Raw genomic sequence first — 16457 nt, 5'->3', positions numbered from 1 at the left:
CTAGCCCCAGCGGGGTAGGTAGTTCTACTCCGTCCTGTAGGATCCACTCCAGGGCAAAGATTTGGTGTGGGCCTTTGAATGCGTCCTTACGTCCTAATGACACGGCCTGGTAACTGCTGGGTAAGGAAAGGGGAAAAGCTTTGTGCACGGGGTTGCAAGTATAGGAACCGCCACCGTGTCCTGAACGTGCCCAGGGCAAGCTGCGAATGTTACTCATGCCCAGGAGGATGACGGAGAGCCCCATATGCCAGGCTGCCGGGGACTGCACCCAATCAGTCCCCGGCCTGACCCAGGCTTCACTCCACTCAGGCCTCCGTCACCTAGGCTGACCACGCGCCGCCAATAGGAAGCGGCCTTACGCCCTGCGACAGCTCTCGGGTTCTTCCGCATGTCTCCGCAGTGAATACGTCACTCGGAACGCCGGTTGGCGGTCTTCCAACCAACCAGCGCCCGCCTCCTTGGCCAGGACAGTGACGGTTGGCGCTGTGCTCCAGCAACTCTGCGGAAGGCGGGGTCCAATTGGCGCCCATAGTGTCCAATGGGCAACGCGCGCGAGGCGCGGAGCCAATGAGCACTCCGGGGGCGGGGCGGGCACCGCGGCGGGCGGCTACGAGGATCCACTGGTAGGGACGGCGGCGGCCGGTGGCGGCGGGCGGTCATGGCGGAGGCCGGCAATGACGACGGCCGCTGCGTGCGGTTGAGTGCCGAGCGGGCCCGTGCGCTGCTGGCCGACGTGGACACGCTCCTGTTCGACTGTGACGGCGTGCTGTGGCGCGGCGAGGCGGCGGTGCCCGGTGCGCCCGAGGCCCTGTCTGCGTTACGAGCCCGTGGCAAGCGACTCGGCTTCATCACCAACAACAGCAGCAAAACTCGCGCCGCCTACGCCGACAAGCTGCGGCGCCTAGGTTTCGGAGGCCCGGCAGGGTCCGGCGCGGGTCTCGAGGTTTTTGGCACGGCCTACTGTACCGCGCTTTACCTGCGCCAGCGCCTGGTCGGCGCACCAACGCCCAAGGCCTTCGTGCTCGGCAGCCCGGCGCTTGCGGCTGAGTTGGAGGCTGTGGGTATCGCCAGCGTGGGTGTGGGACCCGAGCCGCTGCAGGGCGACGGTCCTGGCGACTGGTTGACCTCGCCTCTGGAGCCGGACGTACGTGCCGTGGTGGTGGGCTTCGACCCCCACTTTAGCTATGCGAAGCTCACCCGGGCCTTGCGCCACCTGCAGCAGCCCGGCTGTCTGCTGGTGGGCACCAATTTGGACAACCGGCTGCCCTTGGAGAATGGCCGCTTCATCGCGGGTTCGTGCACCCGGATGGCGGTGGGGGAGGGGGGGGAGGAGAGTGGTCCCGGGCCCGCTCTGATCCCGCTGCTGACCCCGGCCACTTTTCTTGTGTGCCACCCCTCCCCAGGTACCGGCTGCCTGGTCCGCGCCGTAGAGATGGCCGCCCAGCGCCAGGCAGACATCATAGGGAAACCCAGCCGCTTTATCTTCGACTGTGTGTCTCAAGAATACGGCATCAACCCAGAGCGCACCGTCATGGTGGGGGACCGGCTGGACACAGACATCCTCCTGGGCGTCACCTGCGGCCTGAAGACTATCCTGACCCTCACTGGCGTCTCCACGCTAGATGATGTGAAAAGGAACCAGGAAAGTGACTGCGTGTTGACGAAGCAAATGGTTCCCGACTTCTATGTTAACAGCATAGCTGATCTTTTACCTGCCCTTCAAGGTTAAAGATTCCATGTCTTTAATCGCCAGAATAAAAAAAAAAAAAAATCGAAAAATCAGTTAACCCAGATTACTAGGTTGGCCTCAGGCATGCACTGTGGCAGAGAGCGTCCAGCACTGTACTTAATCTGCAGCTAAGCCATGACCTTGTAAGTGGACGCTTGGGGAGGGAATGGGTTGACTTTGATTACAGATGTCTCTATTTTCAGATGCACTTTTTAAGGTGGAGGGCATTGTGGGGGACCTGGATCTTGGGGTTCAGCATCTGCTCAGGATCCTGGCAACTTTGAGGACTGAGGCAGGCGAGCTATACTTTGTAGAAAATCTTGTCCTGGGATCGTGGAGTATGAAGAAAGATTGTACCTGTGATGAGCAGTATGGACCAACAAACCTCCTTTGGTGTGGTACCAGTTGAGGGGCTCTTCCTAGTGTCTACTCCTCCTTGGAGTGCAGGATGCTGCTCTTACCACCCTCCCCCACTTCCTTGAAAACCACTCTGATGTCCCAACTGAGTGTGGGTTCCGTTTCAAATGTCCAGGGTTGCCACTCTTCCTCACACAGTCACACAATCTTGGCCTGGCTGTCTGTCAGCCATCTCAAATGTGCATTCAATCCAGGTGACTTCTGGGGTCAGAGGCCACGAACAGCCAGAGGTGGCCACTGATCCCCAAGTCGGTGTAGCCCAGGGCAGCACCAATAGCAAAAAAACAGAGTTATTAAAAGACTACAATCTTGTCGTGGATGGAGTGAAATCTGTGTAATTAGGGGACAAGCCCGTGGGCATGCCCAGTGCCCACAGTTAAAGAAGTTTGCTAGCTAAGGAATGCCTGCCACCCAGGACGCCCTCTGGAGGGGTGGGGGAGGGTGTCCCAGAAATAGGAAGTACTTTCAGAAAGTATCTGGTCTCCTGTCCTCAGATGCCCTCAGCTGGGCTTGGGGTGCCTTTGGCCACCTCTCTTGGCCCTGGGTTCCTTCAGTGGCCAGCAGGAGGAATGGCCAGGTCCCCAGCTAGCCTGTTCTTGGCAGGGGGCCCTGGCCAGTCCTGTTTCCAGAGTTTGCTGATCTCTAGGGAATAACCAGGAAACTTGCTTTTGGCCCACTTGTATTAGAGCCTTGCACTGAGCCCAGGCGCATCCTACACCCACCCCGCCCCCCTAGCTCTCCAACCCTTGTTCACTCAGTTCTCAGAGCAATAAAGGGTATCCTGAGTCCCCATCACCCCACAGATCTGGGATATGGACCCCATCATGAGCTGGCAAATCAGCTGCTTTGTTCCAAGGGTAAGGTATGGCACTGGGAGGGAGGTTCCACCTGTGAGCTGGGTGCTACTATCCTTGGCTCTGCTCCAGGAAATGCCCCAGGTGATAGGGCAGGCCTTCTAGGTACTGTCACCCAAAGCAGGTGTGGTAGGCATCAGATGGGAGGAGCCCATGCTCACAGCTTCCCCTGGGGCCCACTGCTGGAACCTAAATGCACATTAAATTCTCACTGCTCACTTGTTCTTGGTCTTGTCGTGTGAATCACTTAGGGCCTAGACTGAAGCAGCTGCTCCAGCCTTTGGGGTAGAGGTGGGAGGGCTGGTGGGGAGTTCTAGTTCCAGGGATGGAACACAGAACCCTCCGGCTCCATGTTCCAGACAGGTAGGTTGGAAGACTAAGGTAGAGGAGACACAAGGGGAACTCAGGGCTGGAGAGGACTGGAGGCAGTTGGCAGGCATGGCACACAACCAGCACAAGCCCACTCTAGAGAAGGGCAACGCTGGCCATGGCTGGCAGACACAGACTGGGAGCCAGTTGGAGACAGGGCAGTTAATTGGGCAAAGCAAGTGGCACCGACTGACAAGGGTGGCTTTAGCATCCGCCTGGGATCCCATATCACGTTGACAGGCGGGGAACCAGAAGCCATGGGAGGTATACTGACTGGACAATAGCTAGCCTGTGTGGGGTTTCCAAGGAGCAGCTGGTGAGCTCGAACCACCAACTCACAGTTCAAACCCAACTGTGCAGTCCAGCACCACAGCAGGGCCCATACTGGTTCCCGTTACATAGGCACTGACTGGTGGCCAGGCCCTGGGACTGCAGGAAGTTAAAGCCCAGCTCCGAAGGGCTGGCTGTCCCTCCCTCCAGCAGGGTACCAGCTGTGAGTCTACCTGGACTTCCCCAGAAAGGCAGGCTCTGCACTGCCCTCCGTCTACGTCTAAGTCTCCACTCACCCAGCTGCAGGAGCCTGGCGTCTGCCCCTCCCCTAGCTGGGGGTGGGGGCTGCCCTGGCTCACAGCTAGGTATCAGGTGGCTGTGCTGGGGAGGAGCCGTGGGGTCAGAGGGGAAGGGGATGGCTGTTTGGCTCATCCCAGGTGTCCCAGGATGACTCCAGGGGGAGTTGCAGACAGTCGGAGCATTGTTGGCAGGGTGGCAACATGGAGCAGGGGAGCTTCCCTGTGGAGTGCCCTGGGCCCATCAGGGTGAGCCTCCCCCGACGCCACGGGAGACCTGGGCAGAAAAAGGCATGCGCCTTCCCAGTCTCTGCTCCAGTGTGACCCTGTGTGTCCCCAGGTGAAGAACGCAGCCTGCCTGGTGGGGTGGCGAACCCCAGGGTCGCTGCTGCTGCTGCTGCTGGCAGGAGTCACTGCTGGGGCCGTAGCTGGGGGACTTCTGGGTTCTATCCATGACCTTCCCAAGGTGAGCCCCAGACGACCAGGCTAGGGGCAGGGCCAGTGGGAGGGGACTGGAGACCCTTGGAGGACACTGGCTGGGGGCGCTGGAGAGGATGTGGGAGATCGGGACCCCACATCTCAGCCACTGCTGCTATTCCTCCAGACCCTTCAGAGCCCCCAGGCCAACCAAACCACCCTGGTGGATGTGGACAGAAACATGGCCACTGTCACTGTGACCCCTCCTCGGAGCAACCGAAGCTGGGTGGTTCTATTCGACGGGCAGAGCGTGAGTGACTTGGGGGTTGGTGGCCATCAGGCCCCTCACAATGTTGGGAGGTGCTGCTCACCCACCTGCCTCCCCAGGGCTGCGTCTGCTACCGGCCTGCAGGTCACCCAGCCTGCTTTCTGCACCCCATGGAGCCCCGGGACCAGGAGACCTTGTGGCTGCTGGTGAACAGCTCACAGGTAAGTGGCTACTTGCAGGCGGGTCAGGCCTGAGGTCCACACAAAGGCTCCTGTGTGCCGCTTGAGCTATAGGGCCACAGAGCTCTGGTTTCAGGGGAACAGAAGGCACTATCATCCCCTGGTTGTGGACGCTGACAGGAGCAGGGGGCCGGGCCAGCGTTGGGGGATGTCTGGGAGGAGGAGCCACAAACTCTGGATCCCATCCTCTCCCCCGCGGCCCACCAAGCGTCTCCGCAGGCCCCAGGGATCCGAGGCCCCAGCCAGGACAGTGGCTACACCACCCAGGAGCTGCTGGCTGTGCTGGGGAGGGAAGAGGTGGACCCTGCCCAGGTGGGGCCTGCAGTGCAGCACCTGTGTACCCAGACACCCATCTACTGGGCCCGTCGTACAGAGGGTGAGAGGGACAGGTCCCCAGGGTGTGGGTGGTGGAGAGAAGGGGCCCTCTGGGGATGGATGGAGACTGATGGAGACCCTCCTCCCAGGGCCCCTGAGACAGCGGTTGATCTACCTCTGTATTGACATCTGCTTCCCAAGCAACATCTGCGTGTCCGTATGCTTTTATTACCTGCCTGACTGACCCGTCCCTGCCACCAGCACCATGGAGGGCAGTCCCCCAGTGGAGACTAATAAATCCACCCCCACCTGGCAACAGTAGCATCTTCTGTGGTCTTAGGATGTGAAATGAGGGCAGGGAGGGTGAGGAAGCGCTGGCCTGGGTGGGCTGGAATGTCTGAGGGAACTGCAGGCTAGCCAGGAGCCACAGCCAGCCTGGCCTGAGCCAGCCCTCAGGAGCCCTGTCACATCCAGATAAGCAGAGAGAGCTCAGGGCAGCACCTCCCAGCTGAGGTGGGTCCACTCTGTCCATGGCCTCCAGCAATGCAGCCACCTGGCACAGTGGAGAGGGGCACAGGCTAGCCCAGCACACTGTCATTGAAGGCCAAGCAAACAACAGCTTTCTGGTGGCCGCCATACTCCCTCTTGATCTCCCCGGTCTCCACACACCAGAGCCGTGCCAAGTTGTCAGAGGACGCTGCGGGGAGAGGACTGGGTCAGGGCACGTGAGTCCAGGTGAGTGTGGCTGAGGAAGGGAAGGCAGGGCAGGGGGCGGTGGGCAGCCTCACCAGTGACGATGTACTGGGAGTCCCCCGAGAAGGCGCAGCCCCACATCCAGCCACGGGATGACTCCCCAGGATTGCTGCTCTTGATGCTCAGCTCCGTCACCAAGGCAAAGTTAGACGTCCTCCAGATTTTGCATGTCTGGTCAGCCGAGCACGTGGCCAGGAGCCTGCAGGTGGGGGCCAAGGGAGATGTTCACCCTGCCAGCAGCCTGCCCAGCACCCCCAGCCCACCCTGCCCACACCCACGTGGAGTCAGGGCTGAAGCGGCACTGCAGGGCGTAGCGGGTGTGCGCTGGGATCTTGGTCTTGGGAATCAGCTGTGTGACCTCATCACCGATGCCCCCTGTGAGGTTCCAGACGAAACAGCTTCCCTATGGGTCAGAGGGAAAGTCAGGGGGTCCAGGACTGAGGGGCAGCTCCAACAATGGGCCACACTGACTGACCATGAAGGGAAGCCGTTCTGGAAGATGCTACCACTACCATGTGTGAAGAGCAGGATGGGAGAGACCTGGGAGGCTGGAGAGGGGAACAAGTTGCAGACCAGGGTGAGGATCAAGGATGCGGATGACAGGAACCAGGGAGACAGAGCTGATGGGGACAGCAAGTGGAGCCCTGGTGTGCACAGCTGAGGTCATACGTGTGACGTGGTCGATGGGTGTTGGATCCAGGAGGTGAAGCAGGGTCACAGGGGGAGGGAAGGGTCCAGCTGTGTTGGGTAAGGACTAGGGCTGCTGGGAACTCACGGCGCTGTTGACAGCTGCCATGTAGCTGGCGTCGGGGTCAATGTGGGTAGACATGATGGAGACCTCAGGTTCGGGGATCAGCTGTTCATTGTGGTCCGTTTTCAAGTCCCAGATGTGGATGGCCCCGCTCTGGTCCCCCACGATGAGTTCTGCCTGGGATGCAGGGGAAGGGAGGCCGGTCATAGCCCCCAGCCTTCTGAGAGTCAGGGTGCCCAGCTCCATGAGGCCCCCTCACCTGGTTGGGGTGCAGGCACACACAGTTGATGGGGGCATTGACCTGGAAGATGCGCTGGCACTGCAGGTTCCGGGACCTGGGGCAGGGGGCACAACGCTGTGGGGGCTCTACCCGGACACTTTCTACCTAGCAGATTTAGCTCTACTTACAGGAAGCCGTCCTGGTGGCGTACTGGTTAAGAGCGCTCAGCTGCTAACCAAAAGGTCAGTGGTTCAAACCCATCAGCAACTCCATGGGAGAAAAATGTGGCAATATGCTTTTCCTAAAGCCTTGGGAACACTATGGGGGCAATTCTACACTATCCAATAGGGTGGCTACAAATCAGAATCGACTGGATGACAACAGTCTTTGTCTGCTGATAGGACTACCCTCCTTAGGGGTATGTTGTTGTTGTTGTGTGCCATGGAGTCGGTTCTGACTCATAGTAACTCTGCACAGGGTTTCCAAGGCTATAAATCTTTACGGGAGCAGAAAGCCTCATCTTTCTCCTATGGAACAGCTGGTAGTTTTGAACTGCCAACTGAGGTTAGTAGCCCGATTCATAACCACTACGCTACCAGAGCTCCTTCCTCATGGGTATAAAGGTCTCTAAGAGAAACTAGCTATTTGATGCAATTCATTCTCCAAGACTCCCAAGGGGTCAGCCTCTTGTCTTTGGCTTCAATCCTGTATCACTTTACATTCAAATTTCTTTTACTAAATGCCCCCCACTACCACCCTGCCTCAGCCTCTCCTTGGAGGGCACCTGGCCTAAGACACCCCACAGGGCGCCCCCACCTGAGATCCCAGATCCTGGCAGTGCAATCCTCCCCACCCGTGTACATCCAGCGGCCATCCTCGTGGAAGCCCACGGACGCAATGTTCTTGTTGACGCCATCATAGCTGATGATTGGATTGGGATTGTTGGAGTTGAGATCGTACATGCGGATGTGCTGGTAACCTGGAAGCACAGACAAAAAATAAGCTTGGTGGTGCCCAGCTCCACCCAGTGGGCAGCAGTAGCAGTCAGGGGTCAGGGGTACCTGCAGCTGCAATCATGCTGCGGTCTGGAGTGATCTCGAGCGCATTCACCTGCTGGCCACGTCAAGGAACGTGACAGGTGGAGAGACCAAGAGCCCTGAAGACTAGCCCTCTGACCTGACCACTGCCCCCCCTGCTGCCCCCTGTGCATCTCCCCTGCCCTCCCACCCCCACCCCGAGGTGGCGGATACAGAATCCTGATGCTGTACTGTACGGGTGCATATCCCACTGTGGGCCTGCCAGAACCGCACGGTGTGGTCGTAGCCAGCAGTGGCCAAGATGACTGGGTCGCTGCCCACCGTGCCTGGGGACGTGTTCATGGTGGGGCACTTAGAAATGGCTGAACAGCAGGGTCAAAGGTCAGAGCATCTGGGGAAGAGAGAGGCGAGGAGGATTTAGGGCATACTCTGTGTCTCAAGCAGATACAGGAGTCCTGGTGGGGCACTGGATAAAGTGCTTAGCTACTGATGCAGTTTGAACCAACCAGTCCTTGGGAGGGAGGAAGATGAGGCGTCCACAAAGGTGACAGCTTTAGAAACCGTCTGGGGCTCTACTGTGCCCTACAGGGTCACTATGAGCCCAAATCCAGCCAACAGAAGGGTTTCTGGGGGAATGAACCTGTAATATACTTCAGTGGATTCTGATTTAGGACAAGAGTAGACCAGAACAGCCCCATAGGGTTTCCAAGGCTATAAATCTTTACAAAAACTGTCACATCTTTCTGCCATAGAATGGTTGGTTAGTTCCAACTGCCGACTTTTTGGTTAACAGCCCAACATTTAACACACCGCGGCACCAGGCCTCTAAACATTCCCGTCTTAAAGATGAGAAAACTGAGGTCCAAAGAGGTTCGGGGGGCTTGTACGACTGCAGTGAGTGACAGCTCCGCTGGGACGCCACCCCACGCACGAGCGATAGGGGGCAGTCACGCCCGGGACGTCCGCTCTGCCGCAGGGTCGAGCCGCGCCTGCGCGGGGCCACAGGCCCACTGGGGAGGAATACCGAGTGCTGCGGTCGCGCGTGCGCAGCAGGCCGGCAGCGGGACCTGGTGGGAGGGGGCGCTGGTTGGCTGGACCCATGAACTCACCTGTGCTCCGCCGGCCGCCCCGGCTCCGTTCAGCTGCGCCGACTTTCCCCTACCGCGCTCTCCTGGCCACCTGGCAGCCACCTACCGGCTCTCGTCCCACTGCCTCCGTACCTTACATGCGACTCCGCACTCCGCTGAGGCTCAGGACGGCGAGAGGAGCCAGAGCAAGTCGATCGAGGTCGAGCTTAGCGTTATCGATGGGCCTTAGGACGACACCATGGGAAGCGCGAGATGGGGGGGTGGATGGGACGAGACCAAGGTCCTAACACGGGGGGGCTTCACCTGCCGCGGATACCCCAATCTTCTTCCCACTAGGGCACCCCACCTCTCTGAACGGCTGCTCATTTTCCAAGGTTGGGCTCCAAGGCGGAGTCGCGTTGTCCCCATTACCTGCCCCTACCTGCAATGCCCTATCCCGAGGCTAGAGTTGCCAGAAAAACGCAAGCTGCACAGTTAACTTGGATTTCAGATAAAGAATAATTTTTAAGTCTAAGTACATGTATGCCCCAAATAGCACACAGAGAATACTTAACACTAAAAAGAAAAAAAATCCCGTTGCTTCTGTGAAATTCACATTTAAGTGGACATTCCGTCTGTTCTTTATTATTTTCATATTTCTGGCAATGTTGAAACGCTCTGCTACTAACCAGAAAGTTGGCAGTTCAAACCCACCCAGAAGCACCTTGGAAGAAAGGCCTGGCAATCTCCTTACAAATGGTCCCATGTGAAAACCATGCAATAGAGTGCCATAAGTTGGAATCTACCCTACTGCAGCCGGATAGTTGTTGGTTTTTCAACTCAATCCTGGCCCTTTCTGCTTGTCCAGCCCCAGTCTGGCCCTGTCTGGGGACGGGTGGGGGTGGGGGCACTCAGTTTAGGGACTCTTTCAAAATCTGGAACTTCACACCACCTGCTCCCGCCCCTCCCCACTCCACTGTGGTCTTAGCCTCCTCACAGAAAACCAGAGTCCTTGAGAAGGGTCCTCCCCCGGGTTCTTCCCACCACATGTCCAAAGGCAGCTGCACCTCCCCTTCCTTCCTTTGATGCTGGACAGAGGCTGAGTCCTCGCCTGTCTACCCAGGCACTGGGTGCCAACCCTTCTGTAGTTCCAGAACCTTCCTTCCTGTATCTCTCTCCTCCCCGTCCTTCCTAGTGTCCGTTATGGGCATTGTTGTGAACTGCCATCAAGTTGATTCAAATCGGAGCAGATTCAGATCCCCAGCCCCTGGTGTTAGTACTGGTTCGAACACTTCCAGAGCTTCTCCTGTGTCCGGAGGTCAAACAACACATCAGACACACCTCTTTAAAGCACACAAGTCTGTAACATTTAAGTACCTTTGCAACATGGTAGGATGGGGTTTCTAAGCCGATCACCAGGCCTTTGCTGTCAAGGAGCCACTGGTAGGTTTGAACTGGTAATCTTTCCGTTAGCAGTTGAGTATGTAACCACTACTCCACCAAGACCCCTTTAAACATAGTCACCCACTGCCGACTCACAGATGCCCTCTCAGACACAGTAGAACTGCCCCATAGGGTTTCTGAGGCTGTAAGTCTCTATGGAAGCAGACTGTGATGTCTTGCTCCCTCGGAAAACTGGTGGGGTTCTAACCCCCAAACTTCAGGTTAGAATCCTGAACATCATAAAGCCCCCGAACCCTGTCCTTCAACTTGCCTTGCCAGATCCTTCACCTGCTTGTCCTCCACCCACTAGGAAGTGGCTCTTCCTCCCAGCTCTCCAGCAAACGCTCACAAGGCCACTGGCTGCCTCACTTTGCCAAAACCAAGTGGTGACTTTGCTTTCTGTCCCTCTACACTTAGGGAGTCCTGGTGTGGTGCTGTGGGTTAATGCGCCAGACTGCAAAGCTGTTTGAATTGCTTTGCAGTTCAAGCTCACCAGCTGCTCCTCAAAAACCCTATACTGAGTCGCTATAGGTCAGAATCGACTCAACGCACTTAACAACAACACTTGGGCCAAGGAACTCTGGTAACATAGTGGTTATGAATTGGGCTGCTAATCTCAAGGTCAGCAGTTCGAAACTACCAGCTGTTCCACTAGAGAAAGATGAAGCTTTCTGCTCCCATAAAGATTTATAGCCTCAGAAACCCTATGCAGGGTCACTATGAGTCATAACCGACTCCAAGGCACATTACAACCACCACCACACTTGGGCATATGGGGGCCTGCCCCGTTTCCAGAAAACTTCTATGTCCCACATTTTAACCAGGGGTTCTGAGGTTTTGCATCTCTTCCTGCCCACCCACTTTAGTTTCCTTCTTCCATGTAAGTCTGGTCCCTTCTCCTTATGTCCCAGAATTATTTTTTCTGTGCACCACCCTGACCCTGGGGCTCTCATTCACTCCGGGTTTCCAATCCCATCCCTGCTCCAGCGTCACTGCACCCTGTCTCCGGCTCTGCTGGCTTCTGGCTTCCAGAGCCTCAGACCTGCCTGGCACGTCTGTCTGCCTGTCTTAGGCACTGTCACTCTAAAGCCACGAAGACACTTCCACTTTGCATGTCAATAGAGCTCATCTTGTCCTGTCCCGCATGCACGCACGCATGCACGCACTCAGGCACACAGTGCCTCTGTGATTACAGCTAGGTGTGATGACAAACTTCCTTTCATGTCTATTCACTACTCAATTTGCCTCCTACTCATCCCTCTGTTCCCTCCTGTCCACCGCCCCCAGTCTAGCCCACGCTGCCATCCTTGAGCCTATCCTGGCCTCCGAGGAGCTGGTCTCCTACCCCCATCCCCCCATCCACCCCCTCCAGCCTGTTCTCCACAAGTGCTCAGGGACCTGAAGGGCACCTACCTCTGTATGACCAGATGAACCAGTCTCTGAACCCCCACACCCTCCTCTTAAACGTTCAGTTGACCTTTACCTGCCCAGCCCCTGGTGTCAGTACTGGTTCGAACACTTCCAGAGCTTCTCCTGTGTCCAGAGGTCAAACAACACATCAAAGGCACCTCTTTAAAGCACACAAGTCTGTAGCATTTAAGCACCTTTGCAACATTGTGCAGCCAAGCATGTTCATCAGCCCTAAAGGGAAACCTCAGGAGTCTTGGTTTGGCGCTGTGGGTTAATGCGCTAGACTGCACAGCCTTTTGAACGTCAAGGTTGGCGGTACAAGCTCACCAGCTGCTCCTTGGAAACCCTATACAGGGTCGCTATGGGTCGGAATCGACTCAACAGCACTTAACAACAACAACAACAACAACAAGGGGAAACCTCATACTCCTTTTCCTTCCCCCCACCCGGATAAGCACTAGTCTATGTCTGTCCCTGTGTGGATTTACCTATTGTAAGTGGGATCATCCACATCAGTGTGTGTGTTTGGCTGCATTCATTCAGCATGACATTTTCCAAGCCCATCCATGTTGTAGGATGCATCCGAACTTCATTTCTCTTTATGGCTGAACACGGTTTTATTTTGTATATACTTTATTTTGCATATCAATTCATCCCTTGATGGACACTTGGGTTGATTCTACCTTCCAGCTGTTGTGAATACTACTCTAGGAATATCATTTGAGCGTGCACCTAGGAGTGGGATTTCCGGGTTAGATGGCAGCTCTAAGGAGCACTGGTGGTGCAGTAGTTAAGTGCTTGGCTGAGAACTGAAAGGTTGGCTGGTGAAGCCTACCAGCTGCTCCACAGAACGAAGATGTGGCAGTCAGCTACTGTGGAGATTTCTCTTCGACACTGTCCTATACTGTTGCTTTCAGTTGGAATTGATTTGAAGGCAATAGTTTTTTTTGGTTTATTTCAACTGTATGAGTTGCTGCATAGAGCAAATGGCTAAGCGCACTACTTAACTGAAAGGTTGCGGATTCGAACCTGCCCAGAGGTGCTTTAGAAGACAAACCTGTGGTTTGGCTTCCAAAAGATTCCAACCTTGAAAACTCTGTAAAGCATGGTTCTACTCTGCATGCTTAAGGAGCTCCGGTAGCGTAATGGTTACGAATCGGGCTGTGAGCTGCAAGGTCAGCAGTTCGAAACTATGAGCTGTTCGTGAGAGAAAGATGAGTCTTTCTGCTCCTGTAAAGATTTACAGCCTCAGAAACCCTGTACAGGGTCTCTGTGAGTGGGCACCACGTCAGTATGAACTAATGGCAGTGACCATGTTCAGCTTTTAGAGGAGTGGCCACCCTTCCACCCAGTGTTCCCAGTACCACTGCTGAGTAGGTAGACACCTGCATTTTGGAGTTGGGGAAACCGAGGCTCAGAGATACAGACTCAGGAGTCCAAGGTCACAAGGCTAGAATTTGTTAAGACTCCAGACTTTGTGTGATCCCAAGCAATCCCTGCTCCTCTGACCCCCACCTCATCTTCCTTCCTGGGCCAGGGTCCATAGCAGCCTTCAAGGCAGAGTCCATGAGTCACAGGGAACGTGAACTCAGAAGGCCGAGAGAGGAGAGGCCCTGTGCACCCCAGTGCTGAGAGGGTGTCCAGAGGGCCCTCAACCCCATGGAGGAGGAGACTGAGAGGGAGCAACTGGAAGTGGGGAGGCCAGGGAAGTCAGAAGGACTTGTCAGATATCTGTGGGGTCCTGCTTGTGGCCCTCAGCCTGCAGCATCTCTGGGGTCAGGGGCACAGTCTGGGAGTCTGCAGATGTCCCAAGCTTGGGGGACACTGAAAATTCGGACAAGACCCCTGACCAGTCTGAGCTGCTGAGCGTTTGCTGTTAGGAACATCAGACAAGAGCTCCCACTGGTGTTACTACACGCCCGCACCAGGGAAGTGCTCTGCCTAGGTGCCTCTCCAAAGAATGACAGACAGAATTGCCACGGACACATGCTGTGTGCTCCTGGGAGCCTGAGGCAAAGGGGCACATTCATCATCCTCATTTCACAGTGAGGGACCAGGGTTTTGGGGAGATGAGAGGGCACAGGGGACTCGAAGTGGCCTGGAACAGACAGTGCGGCCGCTGCCCGGGCATCTGGGAGAACAGCCAGCCCAGGCTGCAGTGAGCAGCTTCAAACTCTGCTCAGGGGCAGAGCATCTGCAATTCTGCTAGCTCAGCGGACACTCCTCCAGAACTGTCCTGAGAGGCCCCTCTTCTGGAAGACTGCCAAACCACACCTCTGCATTCTCCTTCCCCTGCCAGAGCAGCTGCCTGCTGATGCACTGCCCCCGCCCCCATCCTGGGGGACCCCTCGCCGGTGGTACACATCTCTGTTTACCTGCAAACTCTCCCATCAGCCTTGGGAGACAGGCAGAGAGCTACTGGCCCATTTTACAGATGGAGCAAATGAGCATCAGGAACTTGTCTAAGACTGCCAAGCTGGTCCTGGGAAATCTAGGGTTCCCAGACTCTCCAGCCATACTGCTCCCAGAGGTTGAAGAGTTCATGGGGTCTCAGGTAGGATCTCTCTCACCTGGAACCTACATTTGGGGTGCCCAGGACCCCAGAATTCCCTGTCCAGTGACCCTAAGTCCACTCTCAGGGTCAGTCTATGTATATTGAGGTCTGTGGGGTGTTCGTTTGTGGGTTGCAGAGGTTGCTACGGACAGAGAACAGGAGTATGCCCCCTACAGGCAGAAGACAGTTCTTCACTTAGGGAAATCGAAGAATCCTCAACTTGAACTTGGTCTTCCTCATTATAATTTGTCTAGCTGGAAGGCTGGAACATATAAGGAGGCTTCAAAATGTTTATGGAAAAATTCTATTTTCATCAACTTTTTAAAGCGTCCTTATATTTTATCTAACAGTTATTGGCATGATTTGTAACATTTAAATATTTAGACATTGATTGGGTAGTGGGCCTTCATCTGTACCCTCACCCCAGTCCTCGCAAGCGTTAGGCAAAAACCAGGCCGCTTACCTTAACCAGCTCCAAACAGAATAATGATGAGAGCTGTCCTTTTTTGTTTAGTGCGTGCCCGGCACACTGAGGCACGGCTATGGCTACTATGGTGCAGGTGGAGAGACTCAAGAAATCACAAGCTCCTGACAGCCGGGTTGGAGCACTTACTAAGTCCTGTGCTTTGCAGAGAGCATCACGGTTAGTTCCCTCAGAATCTCTGTGGAGGTCCTATTCCCATCCCCGTTTTACATTTAGGGAAACTAACTCAGAAAAATAAAGCAACCTGCTCATCTTCACAGAATCACTAAGAGGCAGAAAGAACAGGGATCTGTGTAGAGACTATGACTTCAGACGAGTCGAGTCACTTAGCTTCTCTGCGCCTCAGTTTCTTCATCTGTAAAATGGGGACAAGAAGTCCAATCTAGAAGGTTCACTGGCATGGTGCCTGACTCTAGTCACCATCAAGGAAGGTGAGGGAAGGGCCCTTTCATTTCAGGGCTCCTCTAGGAGTCCTGGTGGTGCAGTGGTTAAGCGTTGAGCTGCTACTGAAAGGGTGATGGTTGCTAACTACCAGTTGCTGTGTGGGGTAAAGATCCAGCCATCTGCTTCCAACAAGAAGGAATGCTCATGGACAGCTCTGCTCTGTCCTATGTGGTTGCTATACTATGAGTTACAATCTATGGGAAGACAGTGGGTTCCCAGGGGCTTAGGAGACGCCACAGGGAAATGCTAGCTGCCTGATCCCTGGACCTCTATCCCTAGGGCTTCCCCTTCCCCACCCTCCAGCAACCCCTCCTTGGTGCTCCTGGCTCCATGGGAGGGGCCCATCTTATGTGTGGCCCCTCATAACAGCCTTGCCTTCTTGGGTTGATGATCTGCCCACCTCTATAAATGAGGAAACCAAGGCTGAGTCCAGACACAGCCCTGGATACCCCTGTCCCTAGAAAGCTGTAGGTAGGGTGACGGGAGAACTGGCCCATACCCAGGGCCTGAGGGCCAAGAGCAGTGAGACTGTCCTCTGGGACCGTCCGTCTGTGGGTGGAGGCTGAGAAGCACACTGGTGACTCCTGGGGACAGGGGGATGGCTGACCTTCACTTAGTAATGGAGGGGGCTGTGCCCTGCTTGTGTTAATGTTGGGGGTGGGGATTTGAGCCCTGACTGGTACTGGTTGGTCCTGGGAATGGAGGCAGAGCCTGGTTAATTTTGGATTGGAATTGAACTACACTTGGTGTTGCAGTAGGGGGTGGGAGGGGGGTTGTACCCTGTTTGGGGTTGGAGGTTGAGGGTTGAGCTAGGTTGGTTTGGGGATGGGGGGTTGGGTTGATGCTGGGGAGGAGGGGCTGCACCTCTTTGCTGCTGGGGGCTCCATATTGTTTGTGAGGAGGCTGGGAGTCTGCCTAAGGAAGGTGTAGTGGGGGTGCGGGTTCCCTGACACAGAATTCATTACTGGGAGATTCCTCTTCACAATCCCTCGACACCTCCCACGGGAACCTCGGGCCAGAAAAGTCTGACAGCCACGGGCGGGCGGGACACTCGGGTGGCGGGTAGCAGGTGCCCGGGTCCCCGCCCGCTGCCCTTGGCCCCGGAGTCCCTCCTTCCCCC

At 55.9% G+C, this 16457-nt stretch overlaps 3 protein-coding genes across 4 annotated transcripts; 2 read left to right on the top strand and 1 right to left on the bottom strand.

The window, feature by feature from the left end:
• Positions 1 to 658: 658 nt before the first annotated feature.
• PGP (phosphoglycolate phosphatase) lies at positions 659 to 1729 on the top strand. The gene is made up of 2 exons (XM_006873960.1): positions 659 to 1292; positions 1404 to 1729. Exons 1-2 carry the CDS (start codon positions 659 to 661, stop codon positions 1727 to 1729), a joined length of 960 nt encoding a protein of 319 aa, XP_006874022.1.
• A 2410-nt stretch (positions 1730 to 4139) lies between these two features.
• On the top strand, positions 4140 to 5418 carry BRICD5 (BRICHOS domain containing 5). Its single transcript, XM_006873959.1, has 6 exons — positions 4140 to 4184; positions 4276 to 4401; positions 4540 to 4662; positions 4740 to 4841; positions 5079 to 5235; positions 5324 to 5418. Exons 1-6 carry the CDS (start codon positions 4140 to 4142, stop codon positions 5416 to 5418), a joined length of 648 nt encoding a protein of 215 aa, XP_006874021.1.
• A 283-nt stretch (positions 5419 to 5701) lies between these two features.
• Positions 5702 to 9320, bottom strand: MLST8 (MTOR associated protein, LST8 homolog (S. cerevisiae)). 2 transcript variants are annotated; one of them, XM_006873874.1, is made up of 9 exons: positions 9156 to 9320; positions 8149 to 8326; positions 7960 to 8011; positions 7715 to 7877; positions 6938 to 7013; positions 6703 to 6855; positions 6206 to 6330; positions 5963 to 6126; positions 5702 to 5871 (listed from the first exon to the last, which is right to left on the bottom strand). In XM_006873874.1, exons 2-9 carry the CDS (start codon positions 8275 to 8277, stop codon positions 5753 to 5755), a joined length of 981 nt encoding a protein of 326 aa, XP_006873936.1. In that variant the 5' UTR covers positions 8278 to 8326; positions 9156 to 9320; the 3' UTR covers positions 5702 to 5752. The 2 variants fall into 2 exon arrangements, with proteins under 2 accessions (XP_006873936.1, XP_006873937.1); XM_006873875.1 differs by having other exon boundaries at positions 7960 to 8008.
• Positions 9321 to 16457: the final 7137 nt, after the last annotated feature.

This window comes from Chrysochloris asiatica, unplaced genomic scaffold (genome assembly GCF_000296735.1).
Source record: "Chrysochloris asiatica unplaced genomic scaffold, ChrAsi1.0 scaffold00257, whole genome shotgun sequence".
In the NCBI taxonomy this organism is placed as follows: Eukaryota; Metazoa; Chordata; class Mammalia; order Afrosoricida; family Chrysochloridae; genus Chrysochloris; species Chrysochloris asiatica.
The sequence above is the reverse complement of the archived record's forward strand: the minus strand, read 5'-3'. Positions and strand labels throughout refer to the sequence as shown.

Coding starts and splice junctions, on each gene's coding strand:
- PGP (XM_006873960.1), top strand. CDS start 659: ATGGCGGAGGCCGGCAATGACGACGGCCGCTGCGTGCGGTTGAGTGCC. Junction 1,293..1,403: donor GAATGGCCGCTTCATCGCGG/GTTCGTGCACCC, acceptor ACCCCTCCCCAG/GTACCGGCTGCCTGGTCCGC.
- MLST8 (XM_006873874.1), bottom strand. CDS start 8,277: ATGAACACGTCCCCAGGCACGGTGGGCAGCGACCCAGTCATCTTGGCC. Junction 6,856..6,937: donor TGTGCCTGCACCCCAACCAG/GTGAGGGGGCCT, acceptor CCTGCATCCCAG/GCAGAACTCATCGTGGGGGA. Junction 5,872..5,962: donor CTCCCAGTACATCGTCACTG/GTGAGGCTGCCC, acceptor CTCTCCCCGCAG/CGTCCTCTGACAACTTGGCA.
- BRICD5 (XM_006873959.1), top strand. CDS start 4,140: ATGGAGCAGGGGAGCTTCCCTGTGGAGTGCCCTGGGCCCATCAGG. Junction 4,185..4,275: donor AGTGCCCTGGGCCCATCAGG/GTGAGCCTCCCC, acceptor GTGTGTCCCCAG/GTGAAGAACGCAGCCTGCCT. Junction 5,236..5,323: donor CTGGGCCCGTCGTACAGAGG/GTGAGAGGGACA, acceptor CCCTCCTCCCAG/GGCCCCTGAGACAGCGGTTG.